Raw genomic sequence first — 25,658 nt, 5'->3', positions numbered from 1 at the left:
TTCATCACGAAATTATGTACTAACAATATAAATTATGATTTTCCAGGTTATTCAATTTAAATGTTATTCAAATAATAAAAATTTAACATTAAAAAATAAAATATTACTTAAATGTTTCAGTAACTAAATATACTAAATAAAATAATACTAAAAATATCTAAATAAGTATATAAAAAAATATTTAATATTATTTAATGGCTTTAAATAAATAAAATTCAAATAACAAAAAGTTTTAAATATTTTACATATTATTTAAATATTTTAAATAAAATATTTAACATAACTATATTTTAAATAGTTAAAATAACGAAATTATGTAATAAATGTAAACAATTTCTTAAAAGTAGAAAAACAATTATAACATAATATTGAAATTTAAATTAATTTAATATTTTACAAAATTAATAATGAAGTTATGTAATAATAGTATAAATTATTATTTTACGAATTATAAAATTCAATAAATAATTATAATTTTAAATTTTAAATAATTATATTATTTAAATAACTAAGAATTATTGTAAATAACTAATTTCACTTATATCAATTAACAATTAGAGAAAATAAATTTCAAAGAAAATTAATATTTATTAATAATAATTTTAAATTCTTAATCTATATTTATTATTAATTATATATACTAAAATTAATGTTTATTGTATTTTAGTAATTACTTGTTGTTTTTTGTGATAAACATATTTTCAATAATTTTGTATAAATTTATTTTTGTTTTGTTATTTAACAAAATTTTCACTAGAGATTACACTATTATTTGTGATTATACTATTTGTTGAATAATTTAGTACACTTTTTAGTATTTATTGTATTTTCTTTATCAATAAATTTTTAATAGTTGTGTATTTTTCGCTATAAATTTTCAATAACTATTTGATATTAAACTATTGTTATTTATTGGAGATTAAACTATTAATTTATCTAAAATTAGGAGTGTTCACTTCACAGGTTGGTTTGGTTCGGCTGTAGGCTGTTTGGCTAACCAAATCGATTTGGTCAGGTTGGAGAGTTGGTCACCCGAAACCAACTAACCATTTGTGAAAACCAGCCCACTCGGGTTGTATCAGTTTGGGTTGATTTTTTATTTGGTCGGTCGGTTCAAAAGATTTAAACTTAAAAAAAAAATAAATTAAAAAAATACAATGTTATTATTAAAAAGTAAATTTAAAATTTAAATTTATGATATAAAATATTTTAGACTAAGAAATATGAGAATTTTGCCACTTTCCCATATTAAAAAAATTATATTCAATATATATATATATGGTTAGGTCATTTGATTTTGATTAGTTTACAAATGGCCAAAGCGAAACTGATCCAACTTGATCGGGTTGGGAAATTATTGAACCAAAGCCGACTGTAAATGTTAGAAAGATGACCAACTCGAGTTGAATTGATCAAGTTTGTCAGTTTCATTAGTTTGATGAAATGGGCATATCCTCGAGATTGCCCAAGCAAAATGCTGATGGGCCTGGCCTGTAAATGACAATATGTTATTGTTGGTAACTCTAAAAGGGTTCAATGAGTGTTCCAACTTCAACAACCACAACAACCATACTTGCATTTTCCCATTTTGGAAATCATCTACTTGTAGAAAAGACTTGGGGCAATGTAACAAAATTTCCTACTTTTTTGATAATGGCCCACGGCCCACTACCAACCCATCAACTTGGCTTGTTGCTTTAGTTGTCCCCCTTGATTCTTTTGATCGAATTCCTCAAAGAATCCTAATACAAAAAACATAAACAAATAAATAAGACATTAATAAAAGAGTTTGACAATATAAGATTTTACCTAATCATATCTCACCATGGTTCTTTGGTTGGTTTAACTAAAGGGTTAACATTTTCGATGAAAGATGAGAGTGAGAGATAGTCACCGGTTAATTTGGGGAAAATCTATGATACAGAAAAGAGTTTTAACCAATCAAAATTCACCCATGAATTTTGATAAATAACACCATGTTCTCTACCACGTTTATGATTCTGATTTATTTATCAGTTAATTTTCAGATATTATATCTTTTCTATATCATAGTCAAACCCGGTTAATTTATTTAATCATCTATTTTTTATATGAATTCAATTATGATATCCGAAAAATAACTGACCAATAAATTATAATCAATGTGGTAGCGAATAAGGTGTTATACTGTTATTTATCAAAATTCATGAAAGCATTTTAATTTGTCAGAACTCTTACCATATCATATCAAATTAACTGAAACTTTTTATTTGATTTCATGGTTTGGTTCGGTTTTGAGATTTTTGATAAACACCCATAATTAAAAAAAAAAAATGCTTTTTATATGCTATGCCCCATACTAGATTCAAGCGTTGGTACTTGTAATTGGTTGGGAGGTCGTGGTCCGTGCGCACTTAACCGACCTACTTACCTACTCTTTGAAACTTGGGAAGATTAGATTAGACTAATCGCGAATTCGTGATTGTTAAGCCAATGTTTATCGTTGTGTGTGAGAGAGCGAGAGATCTCTCTACGTCGTTGATGGAGTGTTTTAAATTAAAAACCTTTCTTTAGTCAGTATTTAAAGCGCCGGAGATGGAGGTTTCAGGTTCGTCGCGAGCATCACGAAGATGAGGTCATGGCTTCAATCACTTAGGCTGTATTCTACGTCATGAAATGTTCTTGTTTTCATTAATTTGTTTCTGGAATTATCACGTCAAAACAAAAACTTGTTCATATTTATTTTGTTGTTTTGAAAACAAAAAACAAATTAATTTTGACATAATTCATATTTTTTAAACGTTCATGGGCCGGGCTTTCACCTGTTACCAACATGATATATTGAGGCCTGAATCCGAGTCTGGTTCGACCATTGGATGTAGATCTTAGGCCCAAGCCTGGCCCTCATAAAAGCCCCAGGCTCGAGCTGGAGCTGGAGCTGGAGCTGGAGCTGTTGCGAGTGAGAAACTTGGAGTCGTTTGCGGTTGCCAGAGTGTCGTTCTAGATGCTGCCAGAGCTGTTGCGAAGGAGAAACCTAGAGTTGTTTGTGGTTGTGGAGTGCCCTTGTAGATGTTGCTGAAGTTGTTGCAGAATGGGAATTAGGGATGCCACCTCTGGTGTGAATAGATAGAGATCAGGGAGAATCAAAGAGACCGAGAATGAGACCACGCTGCTCACTAGTCGCTAGTCGCTAGTCGCCGGAGAGATGATACTGTCCACTGCTCACAGGTCACCAACCGCTTGTGGAAGGAGATGATCCAACAAGCACCGCCGATGCTGATGTGCAAGAGAAGAAACTTCCAAGTTCTTGCAGGTTCGAACAGGTTGAGGGAGGGAGACTATCTAAGGAGAAGAATTAGGGTTAGGAAATAATATGTATATTATTAATTATTATATATATTAATATATAATATTGTTGGGTCGGTTCAGGCTTTTATGTGAAATCCGGAGCCTAGCCTGAAATTAAGTTGGGCTTAGATAATAGGGCCTGGGCCCGGGCCCTATTACAATTTTATAGTTTTTTTTTAATTAAAAAAATTATATATAGGACCATTTACAATTTTGGAAGTGACCAATTCAATGATTTTTGGTAAGAGATCAGGGCGTTTTCTGAAGCACCGATTTTTTTGATATGGTGACGTTTTCTCAAAAAACGGATCAATGCGTCATCGCCATAAAATATGCATAAAAGCTGGAATTACTTTACCAAATTTCAGGGCATGGTTGTTGACTAAGAAAATGGCAATGATACCAAAAATTCAGGTTGGGTCTAGGCCCAAAAATTCAGTCATTTTTATTTTATGGGCTAGACCCGGGCACAACTGCCCACCCGACTTACACCCCTACCCTAAAAGAAACTTTTATCAACTTCAAATGGAACAAATGGTTGAACCGTTAGAATTGAGAGCCAACACCATTTCTTTTTTGGGATTTTTAGACTGCATTCCCCCTTAGAATTCTGATTTAAACTGCAGACATATAACAATTCAAATTTATAAACAACTCCACCTATAACACCTATACCTGCCCATGAATTGGCATCAATTCCGAACTGACACCTACCCTGAACTGTAGGGTTGAGCTAAGACTGAAAACAGGGCCTTAGTAATGTCATTTAACTTAACAAAACATATATAATGTTCACAAAGTATCGATGCACTACAATTGTGTATTAAAGTATCGATATGATACTTTTAATATTGAGTATATTGTATCTGTAATACACTATGCATTTTGTAATGTATCTAAACCCCTCCATATCTTTTATTTGTATCTATATGTTTCCTAAAGAGTTTTGATCAATCAAAACCCACCCATGAATTTTGATAAATGATACCTTATTCGCCACCATGTTTTAGATTCGAATTTATTGGTGAGTTGTTTTTTGAATATCATATATTTTCCATATGATAGTCAAACCTGTTATCTAATACAAAACTAACCTAATAACACTCCGTTCTCTCCCTCGTTCGCTTCATCTCCCCTCCTCTTTTTAGACCAGTAAAAAATCCACTCTTTCTCTCGGTCACATAAAAAAAGTTATCTGATACAATACCCGATATATAACATTGACCCGATATATAACATTGACGTAGTGCTGATATTAAAAAAACATTTACAGTAATATTTGTGTGCTGATATTAAAAGAAACATTTACAGTAATATTTGTGTTTCAAAACATCTTCGGTATCAAACACAATCTAAATCAAATAAGTAATATAATATTTAATTTACTATTTAAATTGAAGGGAAAAGTATTATAACAATGATAAAGGAAATTTATCTCAATTATCTATCAATTACTAAAATCTAAAAGCATTATATAATGATAAAAAAAAACATTTCTCAAGATAAATTTAATTAGTTATTCAAATTAGAATTCAACCAATAAAAAATTCCACTTGAAAGTTCACGAGCCTAACTCAAACAAAAAAACATATTAATATTTGAAGCTTTCAAGCCAAGCTCGAACTTAATCGAATTGACCTCAAAAATAGAATTCAAATCAAACTTGAACCGAACCGGAATTCGGCTCAACTCGATTACACCCCTAAAAATCTTACATGTTCTTTTGATTTTCGTGGGCCCAGTGGGTAGGTGTAATCAATTGCAACCTGACTTTAGGCCCAGCCAGTATATATAAATATGTTATATTAAATTATATAAGTATGGTCCAGCCCGTTCCGGCCCATGCTCACTCGTACCAGTGGGTAGAGCCGAGGAGTTCATTTATAATTACAACGGTGGAATAATGATAAAAAGACAACAAAACCCCTCTTTTTCTTAAACAATGGAAAATAGCCCAAAAATAAAAATAAGATTTTTTTTTTCTCCTGAATATAGTTACAGACAGTATCTAGTATCTGCACTCCAAGCCCAAACAAAAAGTTTATTCACATTTCTACACTTGAGGTTTCTCCTGGGCCTGGGCTGGCATTGGAGGTGGAGGAGGCCCATATTGCTGTGGAGCTCCCATAGCTTGACTTCGGCCCCTGGCCCTCCCAAAAAGGTAGCAAGCAATAGCCAGTACCAGGCAGAAGAGTATCATCAATGGAAGTGATATGACCAACACGTAGCCCATCTTTAGCCTCCTCTACTGATTTTGTTGAGTTGAAATATTGAATACCCTTCAATTTCCAGCTTTCCTGCATTTATTAAAGATAAAAGCTCATTTTAACTGGAAAGCTGCTATTAGAAAGCTTAAGCACAACTCCTTTGAACTCATCCAGAGAAGCTCAGCTCATTTTCTGTTGCTCATTAATCTTATCAAAAGCCAACCAAGAGCCCATGAAGAAGAGGAAGAATAAGAAAGCAGGCATCCCACAGCTTTGAGGACTGCCTTCCTTCCTCCTCCAAAAAGCTCGTGTCTTGTCACTGTAAGTAAACAAGATGAGATTGTAAAAGGATAGGGCTGTGCTTGGTTTGATAGAAATTAAAATAAGGGAAAAACGGAAAGTTGAAAAAGAAAGTTCTTATTTTCTATCAAACCAAGGATAGCTGGTGTACCATGGAGATAAGAAGCCAGCCATGGCTATGAACACAGAGGTTTAATTTCATCCTCAAATCAATTCAGTTCTGTCTCGAACTGTGGGATCATAAAAGGAAGTTAGTCCCAGACTGGGCCGCAGGTTTCTGGTGAGAAGTCATCACCATATATTCTGCACCTGCAATTCGGTGGGACTGATAAAAGGCTATATATGAAGTGAAAATGCAGAGCATAGTCTAGTATAGTGCTCACTGCAATAATCACTACCATCCATAGAAAAGAAAACGCTACCAGAGTCCTCCGCTTTATGCGATCATAATTAAAACTTGTACAGTTGTACTCAGAATTCAATATAAACTCTAGTACCTACCTCGATAGAGACTACTTTCTACCGGCTTTCCAACTCAGAAGATGACCAGCAGCTGAAATGATCGTTGCATATCTGATCAAGAGCTGTGTGTGTGTGAGAGAGAGAGAGAGAGCCCATACCTTGATCCTCCTGAGAGAAGAAAACAAAACTCTGAAGCAATAAATTTGGTGACACTGAAAGATGAGAAGGTTCCACGTTTCAAGCTAAACCGACACGTTAATTAATTGCAGCAAGTGACCACTTGCTTTCTTCGAGTGGATGCTACAGAGACTCGTTTGAACTTTGAATCCCATTCGAGAAAATGACAAAAACAGTCAGAAGCAACCCTGTCTCTAGCTGAATGGTTTGAAGTATGAATGAAACCCAGATGTGGTGTCTAGATGCCTAACACATTTGGCCCCACCCACGTGATTCATCAGACGCATGGCAAACGTAAGGATATGAAGCTTTAGATCGAGCGGCGGGGGGATGGGGGCAGTGGGGGGTCCATAAACTTTACAGTGTAGAAATCTCCCGAGCTGAAGACGAGCAGAAGAAGAAGAAATGGGAAAACAATTTGCAGTTGCAGAATCCACACTTGGTAGGCGTGGGCGTTTATTGAGACCGATTTTCAAGAGAAAACGCCCATATTTCCAAGATTCGTTTTTCATAAAAAAATGCCATAATTTTGTTTGAGAGTATTTCTGCCACATAGGATACACGGAATAGTCATTCAATCAATCCTTGAGGGAAACAGTTCATCCATGCATGAAATGTCAAATTTGATGTTTCATGCATCATCGGGGTCCTGATTTACAAGGCATGCCTGTTTTTTCAATAAATGCATGAACCAAACAATAAAATATATGAACATTTGTTGAAACAGAAAAACGGCCACGATTCCAAACATCCCCAGGTATTTGTTTTGTGATGTGGGTGTTTATTTACTAAATGTTTGTAATTGATTTATTTGTAAAATAGATAAAAATAATAACAAATCTATTTATAACACTTAATTATCATTAAATATTATATCAATAAAACAGTAAATAAATGTCTACCAAAGAGTATTAATTTATTGTCTTTAAGTTATGCATTTAAATAATGTCTAAAAAGTAGGTAGGATCAAATCGACATCAACTTATCTGGAAAATTTGACTTTGACAAGGATTGAATTCATCAGAAGACGAGGTATCTAAGATTTTCATGGAAAATTTTCTAGTACAATCAATCGGTTACGCTACACAAAACGGGAGCTAGCACGTCATCAATTATTCATATCAATGATTATTGATCACTTTTAATTGAATCGGTGTCACCTCTATCCACTAACCAGTCTGCTACTTGGGCTGCGTTTGGGAGTGATTTTCCAATGGGCTTTTGTGTGAGAAACCAAAACCCAATAAAAAATGTTTGCTGAAAAAAGCTCTAAATGGGTTTTCGGCATTATAAAAGTATGAAAATATAGAAAAAAATTATTTATCTTTTCACGTTTTTAAAAAGCTACTTAGAAGAAAAAAGTCGGTGACCAGCCAAATACCATAAAAGCACTCTTTCAAAACAACTCATTTTATAAAATGAGAACTAATCAAGTAAAACTTAACCTTGTGCAAGAATGCAATATTTGTCAATGAGATACCAATCATAAAAGAGAAATGCAGATTTTTCAGACAATCGATTGAAAATTTCAAATCTCTGGAAATAGTCCGCATAGGAAATGTTGCATATTGCATGGGAACTTTGAATATTTCATCTTGCCAACCCAGTTGCAATAAAGCTCGCTCGAGTCTAGATACAAAATATCAACACAACCACAGATACAGTAGAGATTAAAGAAGCACAAGAAACCAAGGCTTTCCCTACCTTTTCTTCCAAACCAAATAAAAATAATAAAAAAAAACATCTACAAGTTCCCCTTCCCCTACCTTTCCCTTCTTTCTCTACTTCTCTTTCAAACCAAAAAACAGCCTAAGTGCAGAATCAGAAGCACACATCGTTCTTCTTCCAACGAGCAATGCAACAGAAGGGTCCTCTCCGGCTGTGCATGTGTTAAAAAGTTGCAACTAGTAAAAACGAAGAGCGAAAAAGTAAGGCTTCAAGTCGGAACTTTAATATTCTCAAAATTATTTTCCTCCAAAATATCTCCACCGTCCATTCATTTTCTTTTCCTTTTTTCCCCTTACCCACGTGATTTGGAATATCACCATCTGATAATAAAAAATGGTGACACACACTACAATCACAGCGGTAACTACAACAACATCAGGAACAATTACAACCAGCTTTCCACCTTTTCCTACCCATTTTCTTTTCCGCTGCAATTGCAGCTCCATAACTTTTACAATATGTATAAACAACATATATGGAAATGAAATTTGCAGCGAAGACTCTGTACACATGGAAGAGATATAGACACTTCCAAGAGGCGGAGGTGTTCATTACTCCGCAGGAGCCTTGTGAACTGATTTTCAAGGAAATGGAACAGTTACAAGGCATAAGAGGTTGGTATGGGAACCTTGCGCGACCCAGGACCACCTTCCATTGTTCCAACAGGTTTGTTAGAAAGCCTACGCTTGTAGCGCTTCAGGACCGATGCCAGATTCTCTTTACCTTTAGGGAAAGCCACATCACCGGCTGCAGTGCCCGATCGACCCTTGCGGGAGGAGACTGCAGTCTCAACATCCTTGATTAAATCAAGAAGCATTGATGCACTTGTGCATTTCGCCCTTCCTGGTTTCCCAGATGGGGGTAGCCCATTTGGGAGTGGAATGGACCTCCTTGCACGAGTTGCAGGAACTTGGAGGCAGAAACAAGGAGGCAGGGGAGTACGGGGCTTCGAAAATGCTAGATCAAGAATACCCTGTTGCAAATAAATTTCTAAATAAGAACTTCCAATGTCACAACTTACACACTGGTAGAAAAATCTGCAGGAAAGAATTAATGATGCACTTGTTAAACATGCTATAATAAGTGTCTTGAGCATAAGAGCTTTTTTAGCCACCACTCTGACAAATCCCTTTATGACACAAATCAACTAAACCAAGTTTATTGTAAATATCCTAGCAAGTGACAACCCACAACAGGACTACCGGGACACAGAACTTGTGTCCATCTTATCTAATCTACCACCTGCATCTGGGTAACTCATTTTTCATCAAATAAAATAACCTTTATCTTTATCAACAAGGAATATTTAAAATTCAAAATTCACTAGATATACCTGGAGACGATTAAGAACGTAAGTATATTTTCCCCATAGCTCTGGCCTGCTTTCCATTAATGACAACTCCAGTATCCTGTGAATGCACCACACCCCGAAGCTCACTACCAAATCCACTTTCCAAACACATCCCTCTCCACAATGAGGAACCGAGGAAACAAGAAACCTGGCGAGACCAGCCTCCTCATTCTTCAGTCCTGAACTGGTCTTCTTGTCAGAAGAAAAATATTGGGAGACCCCCAATATCTGGTTCACCTCCCTAGTTTCAGCTTCATAATGGAACCTCTCCCTGGTGGCAACACGATCAATCAGATCCTCATCGGCTCCATCGTTCTGCCTGAATAACCAATCAGATCCCTCCAGTTTCAAGAGCTTCACGATACAATATCTGAAAGACTGGAGCAGTTTGGCCTCCAAATCCAAAAGACAAGTTGTTTCTTGCTTAACCAGATTCTGTCTTGTTCCAACTCCATCACCCACACACTGAGTTTGACCTGCTACTCCAAATAATTGTTCAAAAGGCTGTCTAGACCAGAGTGACCTGGTGTCTGAATTTGGTCTCATGTTTACAGAGAGAGCATCTCTGTAGAACTTTGATGGAGAGAGTTCATCAAATGGCAAAGGGACTCCTGCCCTGGATCCACTATTTGAATATAGAGATTGTTCATATGTCGGTTTGCCAACAGATGGCCCAAAACCAATAGAGCTGTCCCAGGGAGAACTCTTCTCAGACAAATAGGAATCCCGAAGAGGAACTGCAAGCCCTGAAATGTCAGGTAAGCTATGGTACTTCTTTGTGTATGCTGAAGACCCAGCATTTTCAACAGGTCCATAAGAACAGGGATCATAACAAGGTCGTTCAGCTTGTAATGTACTACTTCTAGAGACAATTGGGTTCTGAATGCTGGATGAACTTAAAGAGCTAATCCCATTTTGTGGTTTTTTCCCCAAAGCAAAAGAAATTGAATCTCTGTAGTTGGTTGGGACAAAAGATGAGGATTTAGGGGTTGGTGGATCCAATGGAATACCTAGGAGATCAGCATTTCTCTCTGAAACCATCCTACTGAGATAGGACGCAACCTGATAACCATGCACTGTTGCAGGTTGATAATCCCAGCCCTCAGAAGAAGGTGGCAGGCGTAAGCTAGAGTATCGTCTCTCACCAGCATCAACAATGTTGCGACTGGAACTGTTTGTGTATGCATCCAACAACTGCATTTGAGTAGACCATGATCCAGAAGAACCTGTTTGAAGCCCACAAGATAATGCTACACTGCTTGGCATTCTCTGCTTCTTGGGGGAGTCATAAATACTTGAGTTTCTTTCTGCTAGAGGGAGGAATCCAGAACATTCATTTCCCAAAGGGTCTACCTTCTGAGAAACAGCAGGTTTCAGATCCAATAACAGCAATACATCCAATTTTTTGGACTTTGCTTCTTGAGTTACCTGCCCATGAAAATCATACAACTGACCCCAGAACTCATCGAGAATAGCAGCTAATTGGCGTCTGGCAGCTCGCCCCAATCCAGATAATCTTGAAAGACTCCCACCACCACTAATCCCTTCATCATTCTTCCCACTTAGACTCCTACAAGACCCAGAACCCTCAGAAGTTAAAGTGGGCCCACCTGCAGAGATTACTGTAGATGATTCTTCTGGCTCCCATGCTTCCCCCTCATCCTCATCCTTCTCAGTCTGCAACTCTCCCTCAAAATCAACAGTTTTTCCCACTGGGTCCACAGACTCAAACTTCTGTACAGATTCAGAATCCAGGGATCCACCATCAGAAACCTCACTACCTACAGTTGCAACCGGTGCCAACTCAACTGTGGACCCCGATTCCTCTGAATGGCGTATTGGGGAGCTAAGAACTGCAGTAGAAGTACATTTCTCCTCAATGGGAGTAGCATGAGGTTCCTGATCAGAATCCATAATCATTTCAGGCAAATCAACATCAAGTTCCATAGCTGAACCATCTGATCGACTCTCCAAAGATTTCTCAAATGCTGGCTCTTCAGCTGCAGTCTCCTCTCCATGGTAAGTAGTCCTAACTAAACCCATTTCCTCTCCCTCCATGAATAACTCAGGTCGAGAATATTGTAGATCCCACTTCCACATCTGTGCATCTGGATTAGCACTTGCAGACTTCAGTGGTGTTGTTGCCAGCCAAAGCATCATACAAAGTGACACAGAGGCAATGGCGAGAACAATAACATATGAGAATGCAATATTACTTCCCATGTTCCATCTCAAACTACCCACCCAGTCACTGTTCCCAAATACCACTTCCACAACAAAGATAATTTCTAAACCAAGCATACCAAAAAATGTCATCAAAGCTAAAAACTCCACAAATTGAGAGATTCTGAGAGCACCCATTATTGAACTTGATGAGGCCACCCGAAAAAGGGGAATCACAGAACATGGAAGTAGCATGGCTAGCATTACTTGAGCAAAAATAAGCAATTGATACATTCCCTCAGCACCAGAATTCCATGCGCAGTAAAGGGCTGGAACAATGGCAAAAGTCCTGATTGTTGCACGATGGAGCCAAACAGGTAGGTCCACTGTGAATAAATAATGCAAGACTACTTGCCCACCAAGATTCCAAGTTAATGCTGTAATATGACTAGAAAAGAAAAGGATCAGAAACAAGGCAAAAGGTGCCATAGGGCTCCTAAATACCTGCAAAATAATTAAAAGAAAAATATCAATCAATAGGCACTTACAGACTAAACAGCTTGTAAAGGACAATAAAATACAAATGTGTCATTCACGGTCCCTTAAATGACTACATATGCCAACTTGTTTTTTTTTGATAGATTACATACGCCAACTTGTTAAAGAAATATGAAACGTACCTGGTCCATAAGCAAAAGTGCATCCTGAAAAGTAAGCACAACAGCACCAGCATTGTGAAAAACGGTTGCTGCAGAGTTCATCAAAACATAGTTCACCAGAAAAATGCCACTGAACACACATAATATGGCAAAAAAATGGTCATTGCATAAGGCATTCTTTGATGCATGTGATGGTTTCTGCAGTTGCTGTTGCTGCATAAAATAGAAATATATGTCAAAATTTAGATTGGGCAGCAAATTTGTCATCTGATGATGATGGTGATATATATTAGAAAATGCACAATGATTGCACACATGAGAACGCAGATGCAGACATGGGGAATTGCTTAATAAAGTAAGCTCCAGACTACAGGATAAGACACTCTAGTAGCCATACTATAGGGAAGCTGGGTGGAAATCTACTTCAAGCCATTTCCAAACTGGGATCATTCAACTCAGTTGTTGACCTGATCACTGTTTAAGAGTATGCCCACTTGATCATGACATCAAAGGACTTCAAAGTAGGACTGGACAATAGACCATGCCAGCTCAGCCCTACCCCATACTGTTTCAGGTTCTGTTTGGAGTCATAATTTGACTATTTTTTAAATTCGGTGGTGTGATGTGAAGCGTTCCATTACCTGGAGGTGTGAGAAGTAGTACAGAACATAAGCGGCGTAAACCTCCCAAGCACATGCCTCCTTAAGAGGAGGGGGAGGAGGAAGAAGAAGAGGAAGGAAGATCTCATCTTTTTTTTAATGAAAGATGTCTTATATTAAGAAGAATGAAGATGCGTAACACTAGCTGAAAGGGGGGATCTTGTCAAACTAGTGTAAGGGCACATGCTATCCACGTATTCAAGTAAAAGGTAAATATAAGTTCACACTTCACATTATATAATCAAATTTAACTTTTATGATCTGCACCAAAACCAAGGCAAGTATTCACTTTATATAGTATAAATGTAGGATATCTAAGAGAAATTTCTACGAATCAGATATGTGACAATCTAAATGGAGAAGCAGCAACTACATTTCTTTGTAAGTAAAAAAGGAAAATTTTATTAAGAAAAGAAAAGGCTGAATACAACCAAATGAGAGGTGTTAAGATAGCACCCCACAATCACAACAGAAAAACTCCCACCCATACTTGAACAAACTTCAGAAAAAGAAGCTCAAAATAAATCAATTTTGCACAAATACATCAGCAACCTCATTTTTAGATTATAAAGTACACCAATGAAGGTTGCGAAAAAGTGAATTTAGGGTGGTTATACTACGTTCAGTAAAGAGATTGGTGGGTTTAGGATGGAGAAAAGGTGGACTTTTAAAGGTTCTTGTGCATGGACGAAAACCAATTACCAACATAACCTGAAATATTCCTACAAAGTGTGAGGTACAACAGGGAGAAGTGCAAGGTGTTTCTGGTCACAGCATATGACCACAAGGCACAACTTCAAATTGTATTCATATTCATATTCCATCTCTCAGGCAAAGCCTTACAAAGGTTTATTAAGCCCTAGGGTGGGCCAGGCCTAGGTTTTTCTTACTAGACTCAAATTCAAACACTTAATGACCAAGAAGTGGATTACTTAATCAAAGCAAAAAAAATGGATTCTTTAACATCCAAGAACTTCTAGTCACACAAACTCTTTAAAATAAGAAGCACTTCCTAACCTAATCTAAGTAAACTAGATATTACTAAAACTAGGAACTTGTGGGCTCCACTTTTCATTAAGGTTCAAAGTATCAATTCTCTCGATGCAAAAAGTGTAACATATCAACAGTTTTGACCAATCAAAACTTTTTTTTTCAATTTTTGACTTGACAGTTTCATAGTGGAATTGTCATGTGATATATTAGGCTGAGTACAATTGTACAAATACAAATATGTACAGTGCAAATACATACAAAATACAAGGTTTTGCACTCTACATATTTGTATTTGCACACTTCCCAAATGGAGCCTTATATTATTTAAAACAATTGGAATCAATGAAATTTTAATATACAACATATTATGAGGTCAAAAATCGATATGTATCTACACACTGATACATTTCAATATTTTGAACCTTGCTTTTCATATACTTCTCAAAATCTGAAAATTTCTTTCTCCATGATTTCTCTTCAATTCCAGTTCTTGCACTCTCCTAGTTCAAAAAAAAAATTCCCCCTTAAGTATTATAGTGAGGATGGATGAATTAGGGATCTAGAACTCAAGTATAAAGCATGGTATGACTATCCTCACTGGGAACAAAGTTAATCTTCAAAAACTATGCAAGGCTTCTCAACTTCACATTAATAGGAATCACCAACTCTGTCTTGAAGCTTTTCTTAATCTGCAACAAAACCTTTAAATACACTGTGTGGCTAAATAATATATTTTCTCTGAATGCTTTTTTTATGAATATTTTCTCTGAATGCTTGAGCTACACCTTCTGGAACCTTTTTTTAGTTCATGATAAACATTAAGTCTCAAGTGGTTGTATAGCTAAGTTTTAGCTTTCTAGAGATCTGTTATTTTTGTAGAAGTCTATTTTTTTGGTAATTACTATAAGTATAATTACAATTTACAGTAACTTTAACTTTCTATTTATAATAATTCATGTAATTAATATTTACAATTACATCAGTAATTTCTTGTTTCTTTGAATTAGGTAGGGATTAGTTATTACTTGCTTTACAGAGTTTGTTTGAGATTAGAAGTTCTTCCATAAGTAATCCTTTGTGTACATCTGTCCCTCCCCAAGGCATTAGTGGGAGACTGATGCACTGGGCTGCCCTTAAGGAAAGCCTATGATTTGCCTACCCTAAAGCTTTATAAATCTATCATAAAGCTTTAAATAAAGAGATAAAATGAATATGAATTTGATTTGAAGTTGTGCCTTGTGAGGTACAATATCCCCCAGTCTCCCTTTCATCCTCCTACCACCTTTCAGCTTGCGTGGTATAACCAAATGCACCTTGTAGTCTCCACATTGTATTTTTTTATCAGAAACGGTGTCTCTGTATTTATCTTCAAAAGAAATGGTGTCTCCACATTGTACTTCATAGTTCATACCTTATAAAGCTGTTTCAGATTGCACTTTAGGTTACTAAAGATGAAACACCAGCAATTGTTTTTCTCTCATACCTACACGCTTTCAGAACTTCACTTTGTCTCCATCCTAAACCTACCAATCTCTTACCTAAACATGCTACAGCCATCCTAAATCAATTCTCAACCATTTATCTCCCTATCATCAGTCACATAGACAAGTTTTACTAAAAATAATAAATTGCAGTTTTACAATAAATAGTAATTATGGGAAGCATTATGAATATAAAATAAAAATAGTACATTTTTAAAAGATTGAAACTTCACACTACAACCACCTAACATCTTCCAATAAACTTCCCTTTATGGATTGCTGAACCTGTGGGCCACATTAAAGCCTTTTACTGGCCCCACGATGAAAGAAATCCCAAGGTTCATCAATCCATAATGGAAATTAGGATTTCTTTCATCATGGGGCAATAAAGTTTGTTGCAGACTGTTGTGAGTGCAATGAAGCTTGTTGGGTCCTCATGGATATAGTGTAAGAGTTTAGTTGCTGCCATGTTATAATCTTCAAGTTGCCCTATCTGAGAGAAGCTCTGGAAGATCAGTTGGTCATGTTGCTACCCAGGTTACATTGTTTCTTTCCAGGCAAGTCAGCTAGTGCTAGGGGAAGTGTTAGAGCATTTAGTTTTTAAGGAATTCGGATTAGCTAAACGATTTAGCTGTTCAGCGGGATGTGGTACCAATGATGAGGTTCCACACCAGTAATAAATTCATGGGCCCCACTGTAAAAGGTGTGGACCCAAGTATTTTATTACTGGCGTGGAACCTTATCATTGGTTCCACAGCCCGCTGAACAGCCAAAGCATTCAGCTAAACCTTACTCGTTTTTAAGGTGTATGAGGAATGGGGTTTTTACTTTTTTTTTTTCTTTTTCTTTTATCAATAACTGCAATCAATCTATACTACTATCAAAAGTGCAAATGAGAGTGTGAAACTTTTGTTTGACTAAAATACCCCAATTTTTGAATTTCATTCCTCTTTTAAGGACAGAAATGTAATTTAAACAACCGCTTTTCTCCTCATTCAAATCCCTTGCATTAAGTCTTATATTAAAGGTATTAACTTCCATTAACATTCATTGAATGATATTCATGGCTAGAATAACCCTATTTTTGAATTTGGTCTTTCTCTAATTGTGAGGGCACAAAATATAATTTGAATTACTACATTTCTCCTCATTCAATTCCCTCTCATTAAGTCTTATATCTAGGGTATACTCACATTCTTTCATTGAATCTTATATTAATTGACCATATTAAAAAAATAAGTGTGACAAAGAATAATTGTTTTATTGATGATGATTGAAATAAAACATAAATTTAAAACCAACCCAAAAATGGAGTTGTTTTCATGTTTGGTGGCGAGTCAACAATTCAACCTTTTGGGTCAAATGTGTAAGCCCTCGATGTCATAATTAAATAATAATAAAATTAAAAAATATGAAAACACACAAAAGTACAAAAAATACAAAAAAAAAAATTGTATAAAAATTTGACATATCTCTAATATCATATATTCACCATATTAAACAAAAATAAGTGTGATAAATAAGAATAATTTTTATAGACATAGAAATATAAAAAAATTGTAAAAATATTTGGAAGCATATTACTTACTATCATCATAATCCTCAAAAATTGCCACGTGCAAAGCACATGTACACTTACTAGTTTTATCATATTTGTAAAGAATAAAAAAGTACAAGGAATGGGGTTCTATTAAGATACAATGTTGTTAAAATTGTATGACTTGTGATTTAAATGGTACGATTCATATCAAGTCATCCATAAACGATATGAATCGTACATACAAATTGATTTTTGCAAAAATCGTACGATTTATGCATGAATCATAGATTTTGAATCACAAATCATGATTTATACGATAACTAAAGAGTGGATTAAAATTGAAAAGACTGTCATAGGCTTCAATTTTTTAAACTTTCATTTATATGGGGAGGGGCAATTATGTCATTTTATATAAATAGTAGATAAAATTCAATAGTCCATCAAATGAAAGCTCTTTATTAGTTTATTACAAAAGAAAAGTTTGGGCGGGAGGAAAAACCCTCCTCCATGACTGTTGCATGAAAGCTCAAGGCTAAAACCCCCTCCATGACTGTTGCTGAGTTGCATGAAAGCTCCAAAGCTAAGTTGTTTCGATTGCTGCTAATCTGTTCAAGGTAAGTTATTTCTTCTTCTTCTTCTTCTTCTTCTTCTTCCCCCTAATACCTGAAACCCTCTTCTTTTAATGCAAGAACGGGTTCTCTGCCCATTTTTTTCTACTTTTTTTTACACAAAAGAGGGCTCCGGCCTTCATTATCCCCACTTACTTTACTTTTTTCTCAAAAAAAAAATCATCCTATTTTTATACCATTTTTCTCCGTTGTTTTTAACAAAAAAAACAGGGGCTCCGCCCAGCTATTTTCACCCTCTAGTTTTGATGCATAATGGAGGTTTTTCCTCATTTTTTTCTATCATTTTTGGCACAAAACTAGAGGGTGAAAATAGCTGGGCACAAAACTAGAGGGGGAAAATACTAGTATTTTCCATCAAAACAGGGGCTCCACCCTAGTATTTTCCCCCTCTTTTTTTAATGCAAAACAAGATCTCTTTCCCACATTTTCCTATTCTTTTTGATACAAAAACAGGGGCTTTGCACAACCATTTCCCCCTCTTTTTCTCTTGATGCAAAATAGGTGCTCCTCCCCATTTTTTTCCATCGTTTTGGCCCCATATTTTTTTTTTTTCCTTTCATTCTTGTTTTTGTATTTTGTTTCCATGAAAACAGAATACCGAATATGTATTTAGATTTTAGACTTTAAAATTAAAATGTATACATGAACCATGACATCTTAGTTTAGACTTTAGATTCTTTAATTGTATATAATGTTTATTTGTAGTCTCACTATTGTACTGAAATGTGTAGTTTAAAATTTGAATTATTTTGCTCTTGGATCTTTGTAGGCTCTATGTAACCTAGTAGTCTCTTATTTTAATATTTTTTATGATGCATGTTTGATTTTAACAATTTTAGCAATAGAAACTAGAGAACATTATGGTTTTTTTCTTTAAAAGCGTTGGGGGATAAGGATAAACCAAAGCAAAATGTTCCTCAATTATACCATAGGATCAATTGACTTTTGACTACTGCTATGATATGAAAGTAGTGTAATTGTCACTAATATTACCTACTTATATAATGTGTTAAGCTAAAAGTTAGTGCAGAATCATTTTTCTTCTATTTTTTGAGATGTTTAGATATTTTGTTAGGTTTTTTACAACTTTCAGAAAAATCAGAAAAAATCTTACAATTTATGATATGATTCGATTCAAACTCCTTTACGATTTATGATACAATTACAATTTTCAAAACATTGATTAGGAATAAAACTTACTTTTAAGGACTTCAACATAATATCATCCCCATTATGGGTCTTTCTTATAATTTTTGAATAATTTAGATGTTAGACCGATGACCTCTACTCTCCTTTCTTCTCCTCTATCTTCTCTTCTTCATCACATTATTCATAACAAAATCAGACAAATACAAAGGCCATAAACCAATGTTGGTCCAAACTACTTGGGGTCTTGGGAAGGGTGGACTGGATTGAAATGCCAATCAGACAAATATGACCAAATAAATGACAGGCAAAAAGTTCAATTTCTGCAATTATTCAATTTTTCCTTAATATACTACAACCTTTCTTTTTATACCACAATAATTTGTTTAATTGTTTTCAAGAAATCTAAATATGCTAATCAAATAATACGGGGAAAAAAGGTTCCAAAGAGGTCTGATTATCCAAATATGGACTTTAGAGAATGAGGAACAATACATTCAGAGATCTAAATATGATACCGAGAAGCAAAACCCCAAGACATTATGAATTCTGCAGCGCCCAATTATAATATGAAACAAGGACAAGACAGAATGAAGTGCCCCAAGTGGAATTTAGCTGATAAATAGACTGTATACATTTTTACACATTGTATAGGTATTAGGTTAACATCAACAGGGTTTAAAAGTGTATTCTCCTTGCATCAGAATTCAGAAAAGCAATAAACCTAAGTAATGTGCAAAAATTAATGTAGCAATATGAACAAAGGCAAGCCAAAATATAGTCAGACATCCCAATCACATTCGAATTTAGCTGCTAAAGAGACTATACATATTTTTGCACATTGTATAGATATTAACATCAACAAGGCAGCAAAGCAGATCGCCCATGCATCAGAAAAGCAGTAAATTTAAGAAAAAACATTTTAGATTGAAGGCTTCTGACATTAAAGTGTTGCCAGATCCCAAAACAACAAGCCAAAGATATAATCAAGCAAAAAAAAAATCAAGCAAATGCCCCATATGAGGTTGCTAATTCAATCAATCTGTGTAATAGCAATTCCATGACTGAAAATTAGACAGGAGAAATGTACACATGAAATAGAAAAAGAAAATGGCAAAAGATGCAGAATCAGAAGTACCTGAACAATAGAAGAGTGGAGGTAAAAATTGTGAGGCATAATAGCTGATCCAAGAAGACTCATCAATGTAAATGCACTCTCCCCATTTAACCTCGTTAGCATCCCATTTATGCCAAATGGGATTTCAGGTTGACTGAAAAGCATTCCCAGAATATAAGAAAGCAGTATAAATCCTGCTATGCTTATATATGGGACTTTTTCCTTGCATTTCTCCTGAAATTGAGCACAAGAAATGAGAATAATGGTACTAGAATGAGATTATTCACTAGAGGTGACATCAGAAGGCAATGTATTTATACATGCTTACCATGATGGTGGCAAAAATTGGAAAGAAAACAGCATCAAGTGCAGTCAAAAAGACACAAGTGAACAGATCCACCCCAAAAAGGAGATTGAGGGAATGTGCAATGCCCAGAATCTGGCATAATCCAGGTGAATATGTGTTAGAGATTATTCAAAAATGATAAACCATATATCTCACAGATTTTGTCTTGTTTTTCTATTTCAACTATATTCTTGGAGAAACCATAAGAAAAAGATGGTTAATGGAGAAAAAAAGAAAGAAATAAAAATATAAGCAGAGACGATACCATAGTCAGGTCCAAAGCTATAATAGAGAGCTCTGCTTGAACTCCAAGAAATATGCATATGGATTTATTGTACTCCTCACTGCAAATCTTTTGCATCAAAAGAAAAAAACTTAAATTAAGAATCAAAAAAAACAAGAAACAAGATAAGAATGCAAGCAAGTACACAAACAGAAAAGAAAACGAAGGCACATATCAACTGCCATGAAAAGGAACTCAAAGGCTGTTTTTGGAGAGTTCATGGGAGGGAAGTTCAAATTCAATGAAAAATGGAAGAGTCCACCCCCCCTTCTCTTGCAGCCTGCCATCATAACAAACTGAGGGTCCGTTTGGTTAGCGGGAATAGGGGTTGGGAATCGGAATAAGAATGGTCCATTCCAATTCTAACCATTTGGTTGGGTGGAATTGGAATCCGATTCCCATTCCTGGTGGAATGGCATTCCCCCATTTGAGGGAATGGCCATTCCTTCCCCCTCCCTTGGGAACGAGAATCCATTCCAGCCAATTCCGATTCCCGTCTGAACCAAACAGGCGGAGGGAATAGACCATTCCAATTCCAATTCCGAGGGATTTCAATTTCGATTCTGACTGCAAACCAAATGGACTCTCAAAGGCTGTTTCTGAACGGTTCATGGGACAGAAGTTCAAATTCAACGAACATGGGTAAGAGTAGCCCCTCCACCCCCTTTTCATGGATTAAAAAATCTGCTAAAACAGGAGAAAACAAAGAAAGAATCCACTTCTCTCCAGATTACACTTGGATCTTTTTCTCGAGCCAAACGGTGAAATCCATGAAGTAACATATTCACATATCCTTTCCCCTACTGCTTTTCCATTTCTGCCTCAATACAAAAACAGCCTTTGTTGCATATACAAATTTGAAATAACAGCAATGGTTAATCTCCAAAACAAGAATCAACATAATGACCAAAATCTCCAAGGCACCAGAGTTGCTGTGGAAATTAAAAAGGGTGAAAAGGTAACCAGACTTATTTACCCATGCCCAACAAGAATACCCTAGTATAATTTTAAGCTCTTATAGAATCTTCTGGGAGGGCAAAGAAAGGAACTACAGAGAAGCAATTTATATACATGCATAGACTTAGGAAGTCAGAAGTCCATAAGAAATCTGATTACTCACAAAATACCTAAAATTGAAATATCACCAGGCCTTTTATAAACACGTGAATCATAACCCAAGAAAAGAATATTCAAATAACATCTTCTCAAGTGTAATGAAGTGACTAGCATATCCTGAAGCCCATGGAAAATAAATAATACCTGTGCAAGATTCTTCCCAGTGACTAAACCAATGCAAGCTGCAAGATACTGGCACAGAATTGCAGCAAAATTGAAAACAAGCATCTGCAATACAAGATCAGAACCAAAATGGGCACCACCTTCAACAGCTGATGCCCACTTTCCAGGGTCAATATATCCCATAGAGATTAGAAGCATGGGTCCAACAGCAGGGAATAGCCGAAAAGCAACATCCTTCATCTGGTTAATACCAGTTGGATCAGCTTCCATATCTCTCATTCAGTTCTAGGTAAAGATCAGTCCAATACTTGAATATGCACTTCTAGATGCTTGAAGAAACTTCCAGCAGTGATCAAACTAAGTCAGACAGTCTCCTGTAACAATGTTCACTGTTCAAATTCTTCCTTTGCAAGATTGCTGCATGGCATCCCTTTACAAGTTACCCAATAGGACATTTGTGACTTCAATGGTCAATCATCTTCAAATGTAGTCATTCTAAGGACTGACTGAGATAGCTTATCTTCAGCAAGAATAAGCATTTATATATCCATAGATTTCATGATGACTGAAAATGTAAGTCTAATGGGTCTTTGTAGTGTACTCACAAAACTCAAATCCCACAGCTTCTTTTTGAAACACATTTACTTGCATGATAACATGTTAGTGAAACATCATAGTTGTCATCTTTCTGCTTCTTAATTTTTCCATGACCTGAAGGTTCATCCAAAAGGAGTAAAGTCCTAGTTATAATTTGAAATCCAAGGTGTCCTTCTAAAGCCAGTTTTATCTTAAAGCTTACAGACAACAAGCAAGTCTAACTATCAGAATCTTTCTCCAGTATCCCATGAAACATAATCCAATTCAAGGTTGTAGCCACAAACGCATCCCCACCTGAGGCAACCTGTAGCACCAAATCATAGGTTAAAAACCTCACTATCGTTATTAAAAACAATAGGAGATACATTAAAAAAATGTAAGATTTTATGCATCTTCCGAGCATAGGACCTCCAACTCATTAAAAACAGCACAATACTTTTGATGGTCAACTCATGCTAGAAGTATTAAGTTAGAAACATCTACAACCCTATAAAGACCCAGTAAAGTCTTGAGTTATGTGAAATAAATCAATCCAATATGAAGAAAACCACATCATCATAAATATTAGAGTTCAGTATTAAGCCCAAAAAAAAGAAAAAAAAATAGAAAATTCCATGGGGTTGCATACAAGCAGCCAATTTCACTGTGCATACATAGATCAACATAAACGAACAATATCAGGGTTGTCAGTCAATTTACCTCACTACTCTCTATAATAGAATAATACCTAAAACGGATCAAGAAGGAAGAGGTTACAATCAGGCAAGAGTTCATGGTTTTCTAACAGGAAGAAATTTGAGCTCACATACTAAACCACGCAAAGAAGGAGAAGATCTAATGTGTATTGAGTCTGAAGGCAACAACTTTATGAATGATAAATGGTACAAAGACAAAAAAAGAAGATAAATTATAAGGATAAATACATGAAAAAATTCAGGTAGCATTTCTGGATGCTTTAATGCCCCCCTCTTAGAATAAGACACTTAAAACAAATCGGGGAATTATTGTTACAGGCTTACAGCTCAAGAAAATGAGTTGCCCATCTAAGACAGTGCTTGCTGACAAAAACCAAGAAAAAAAATATATCTATATAAAATCTCAAAACCCAGACAAGTAAAACGAAAGTTCCCTAAGGTTTCATACTACAAAAGCCTAGTCAGATCTTCCCACTGCCTACAACAATCCACAGACTCCACACACCACTCATGTAACAGCAAAGAAAAGGAAAGAAATCCTTTTACCTAGCAAGAAACCCTAATCCCCGAAAGAGGAAAACAGAAACCCCTGACAAACCCTACAGGATGAGAGGAGCATAGGAGTCCACTCCAGGCAATCCAAACTTGAAGCCATTAATAGCAAAAGAGAAGACATGACTGACACATCTACTTCCACGGATCTGATGCTGCTGAAGGTCAAATTAATAAATGAACAAGCAAGAAACGAGGGGCCATTCCAGAGGTAAGAAACGTAATTCCCAAGGTTTCGTATTGGTTCCTCCATGAAAAAAAATAAAACCGTCAAATTTAAGGCCGCAAACTCCTTACCTTTTAGGGTTTCCTTTGTTTCTCTGCAAATTCTACTGTAAGTAGAGAAAAGCAGAGACCTTAGAGAACTAGAGATATGGATGGAGAGAGAGAATTTTGTTTGTTTGTTTGTTTGATAGCTTGGGGAGAGTAAAAAGGAGTTAAAGAGGAACCCAAGCCCCCTGGAGAGAGAGAGAGAGAGAGAGAGAGAGAGAGAGAGATGCTAGTGGAAACTGGAGTCTGGAAGATGCAAGAAAAGGGGGTCAAAATGGTTAAAACTCGAAGCCCAGAAGCTTTAGAAGGCGGTTAACGTTTTCTCTATTTTTACTTTTTATTTCTGTTTTTCTACTTTTTTTTTGGTTTAGAGGTGATAAGATCTCCCTCTTATTTCGGATTTCGGACAAGCAGATAAATGCTCTGAAAACGAAAACGATTTGGTGACCAACGGAATGCTTACAAAACCTCATCCTTACCACCGGTTCCGTTAAACCCCCCCCCCCAGCTTACTTGGAACTTGGAACAGCCGATTGTCCATTCCACCACCTCCACGTGTTGCGATCTCAACGGCGGTGACCTAATTCTTGTCCTCGCCTTAAATTACCATCTCACCTCCCTTCCGTTTTCGGTTGATACGTGTTATGACGAGATTGTCCTCCACTCGTTCTTCTCTATGAACCATGGAATAATCATGATTTGGAGAGGGCACACGAGGGGTAGTATTGGTACTTGGTACGACTGCGGTAGTACACTAGTAGTACCTACCACCCTCTTTCACTGCTTTCTTTTTCTTTTTCTCTTTTACCCTTTTTTATTTCTATCATTTTGGTGAAAGTGGCATCATCACCGTAGGGTTGACCAACACTCAGAATCGTCGTGCCACGTCACTTCTTCTTCACCTGATCTTCACGTGATGAAAAAAAAGGGCATCGATGTGGCCACGTCACCTCGTCTTCAAGTTCGGGTTGGACCCAGAGATTGAACCGATAAGCCAATTAGTGAATGACAATTCCGGGTTTTCGTCCGGTCCACTGTCGCCACCAGAGAGCTTTCAGGCTTTCTGAACTTATCCAACGCTACAGCGCTTATATAGATATTTTATTTACTTGTCAATTTTCAGCCAACGAACCTTGTCACATCTCAAGAGAGCCATCTGATCCACTTGCGTTTGTTTGGTTAGATTAAAATATAATATAAAAATAGAAAGGGGAGATGTGATGTGAATGAGAGAATTGTGCGCAGGAGATACGTGATCCAAGTTTGCCACGTCATCTTCTCTTTTTACATGGGAAAACTGAAATCATTTCCCGAGAAACAAGAAAAAGAAACGAATTTCACTTTTCAGCCACTTGGGAAAAATGGTAGCCCCCCAGCTCCCCAAACAAACAAACCAGCATTATATGGAGGACCCCACGTGAGCTTTTTGGTAGGGTTAGTGGGATCATACGTGTTATCCGCCGAAACTGGGTATGGGTGTGGTCAGCGTAGGCTGAGCTGAGTGGCTGACTACTCCATCCTGTGGAGATTCTTTGCAATCGTGGGACCCACTAGAATTGACAGAATATTCCAAATTTATGGTGTGTGATGCAGTTGTATCACACTACAAATATATTATAACTAAAAAAAATGGTATAGCATCATAGCTCATGCGTCAGGTATGTCAGAGTATGTATATATAAATTGTGGGCCCATATAGTACGACAGCCATGGGCCTAAGTTTTGTTTGTCTATTTC

General features: G+C 36.2%; 1 protein-coding gene and 1 long non-coding RNA gene across 4 annotated transcripts; both read right to left on the bottom strand.

Annotated features, from left to right (window-relative positions):
- Positions 1-5,098: 5,098 nt before the first annotated feature.
- LOC104595048 (uncharacterized) lies at positions 5,099-6,329 on the bottom strand. Its single transcript, XR_016082605.1, has 2 exons — positions 5,986-6,329; positions 5,099-5,624 (listed from the first exon to the last, which is right to left on the bottom strand). It is a non-coding gene; the product is annotated as an uncharacterized LOC104595048 (long non-coding RNA).
- A 2,088-nt stretch (positions 6,330-8,417) lies between these two features.
- On the bottom strand, positions 8,418-24,186 carry LOC104595047 (ethylene-insensitive protein 2.1-like). 3 transcript variants are annotated; one of them, XM_010255608.3, is made up of 8 exons: positions 23,949-24,186; positions 21,829-22,708; positions 20,551-20,637; positions 20,268-20,378; positions 19,961-20,173; positions 12,396-12,587; positions 9,535-12,219; positions 8,418-9,174 (listed from the first exon to the last, which is right to left on the bottom strand). In XM_010255608.3, the coding sequence occupies exons 2-8, from the start codon at positions 22,084-22,086 to the stop codon at positions 8,800-8,802; spliced, it is 3,921 nt and encodes a 1,306-aa protein (XP_010253910.1). In that variant the 5' UTR covers positions 22,087-22,708; positions 23,949-24,186; the 3' UTR covers positions 8,418-8,799. The 3 variants fall into 3 exon arrangements, with proteins under 3 accessions (XP_010253910.1, XP_010253911.1, XP_088754507.1); XM_010255609.3 differs by lacking the exon at positions 23,949-24,186 and adding an exon at positions 23,646-23,919; XM_088898381.1 differs by lacking the exon at positions 23,949-24,186 and adding an exon at positions 23,104-23,565.
- Between the last annotated feature and the right edge of the window lie 1,472 nt (positions 24,187-25,658).

The sequence above is a fragment of the Nelumbo nucifera genome, chromosome 2 (assembly GCF_055504915.1).
Source record: "Nelumbo nucifera cultivar China Antique chromosome 2, China Antique-T2T, whole genome shotgun sequence".
NCBI lineage: Eukaryota > Viridiplantae > Streptophyta > Magnoliopsida > Proteales > Nelumbonaceae > Nelumbo > Nelumbo nucifera.
Note: the sequence above shows the minus strand (reverse complement) of the source record. Positions and strands in the feature narration are given on the sequence as shown.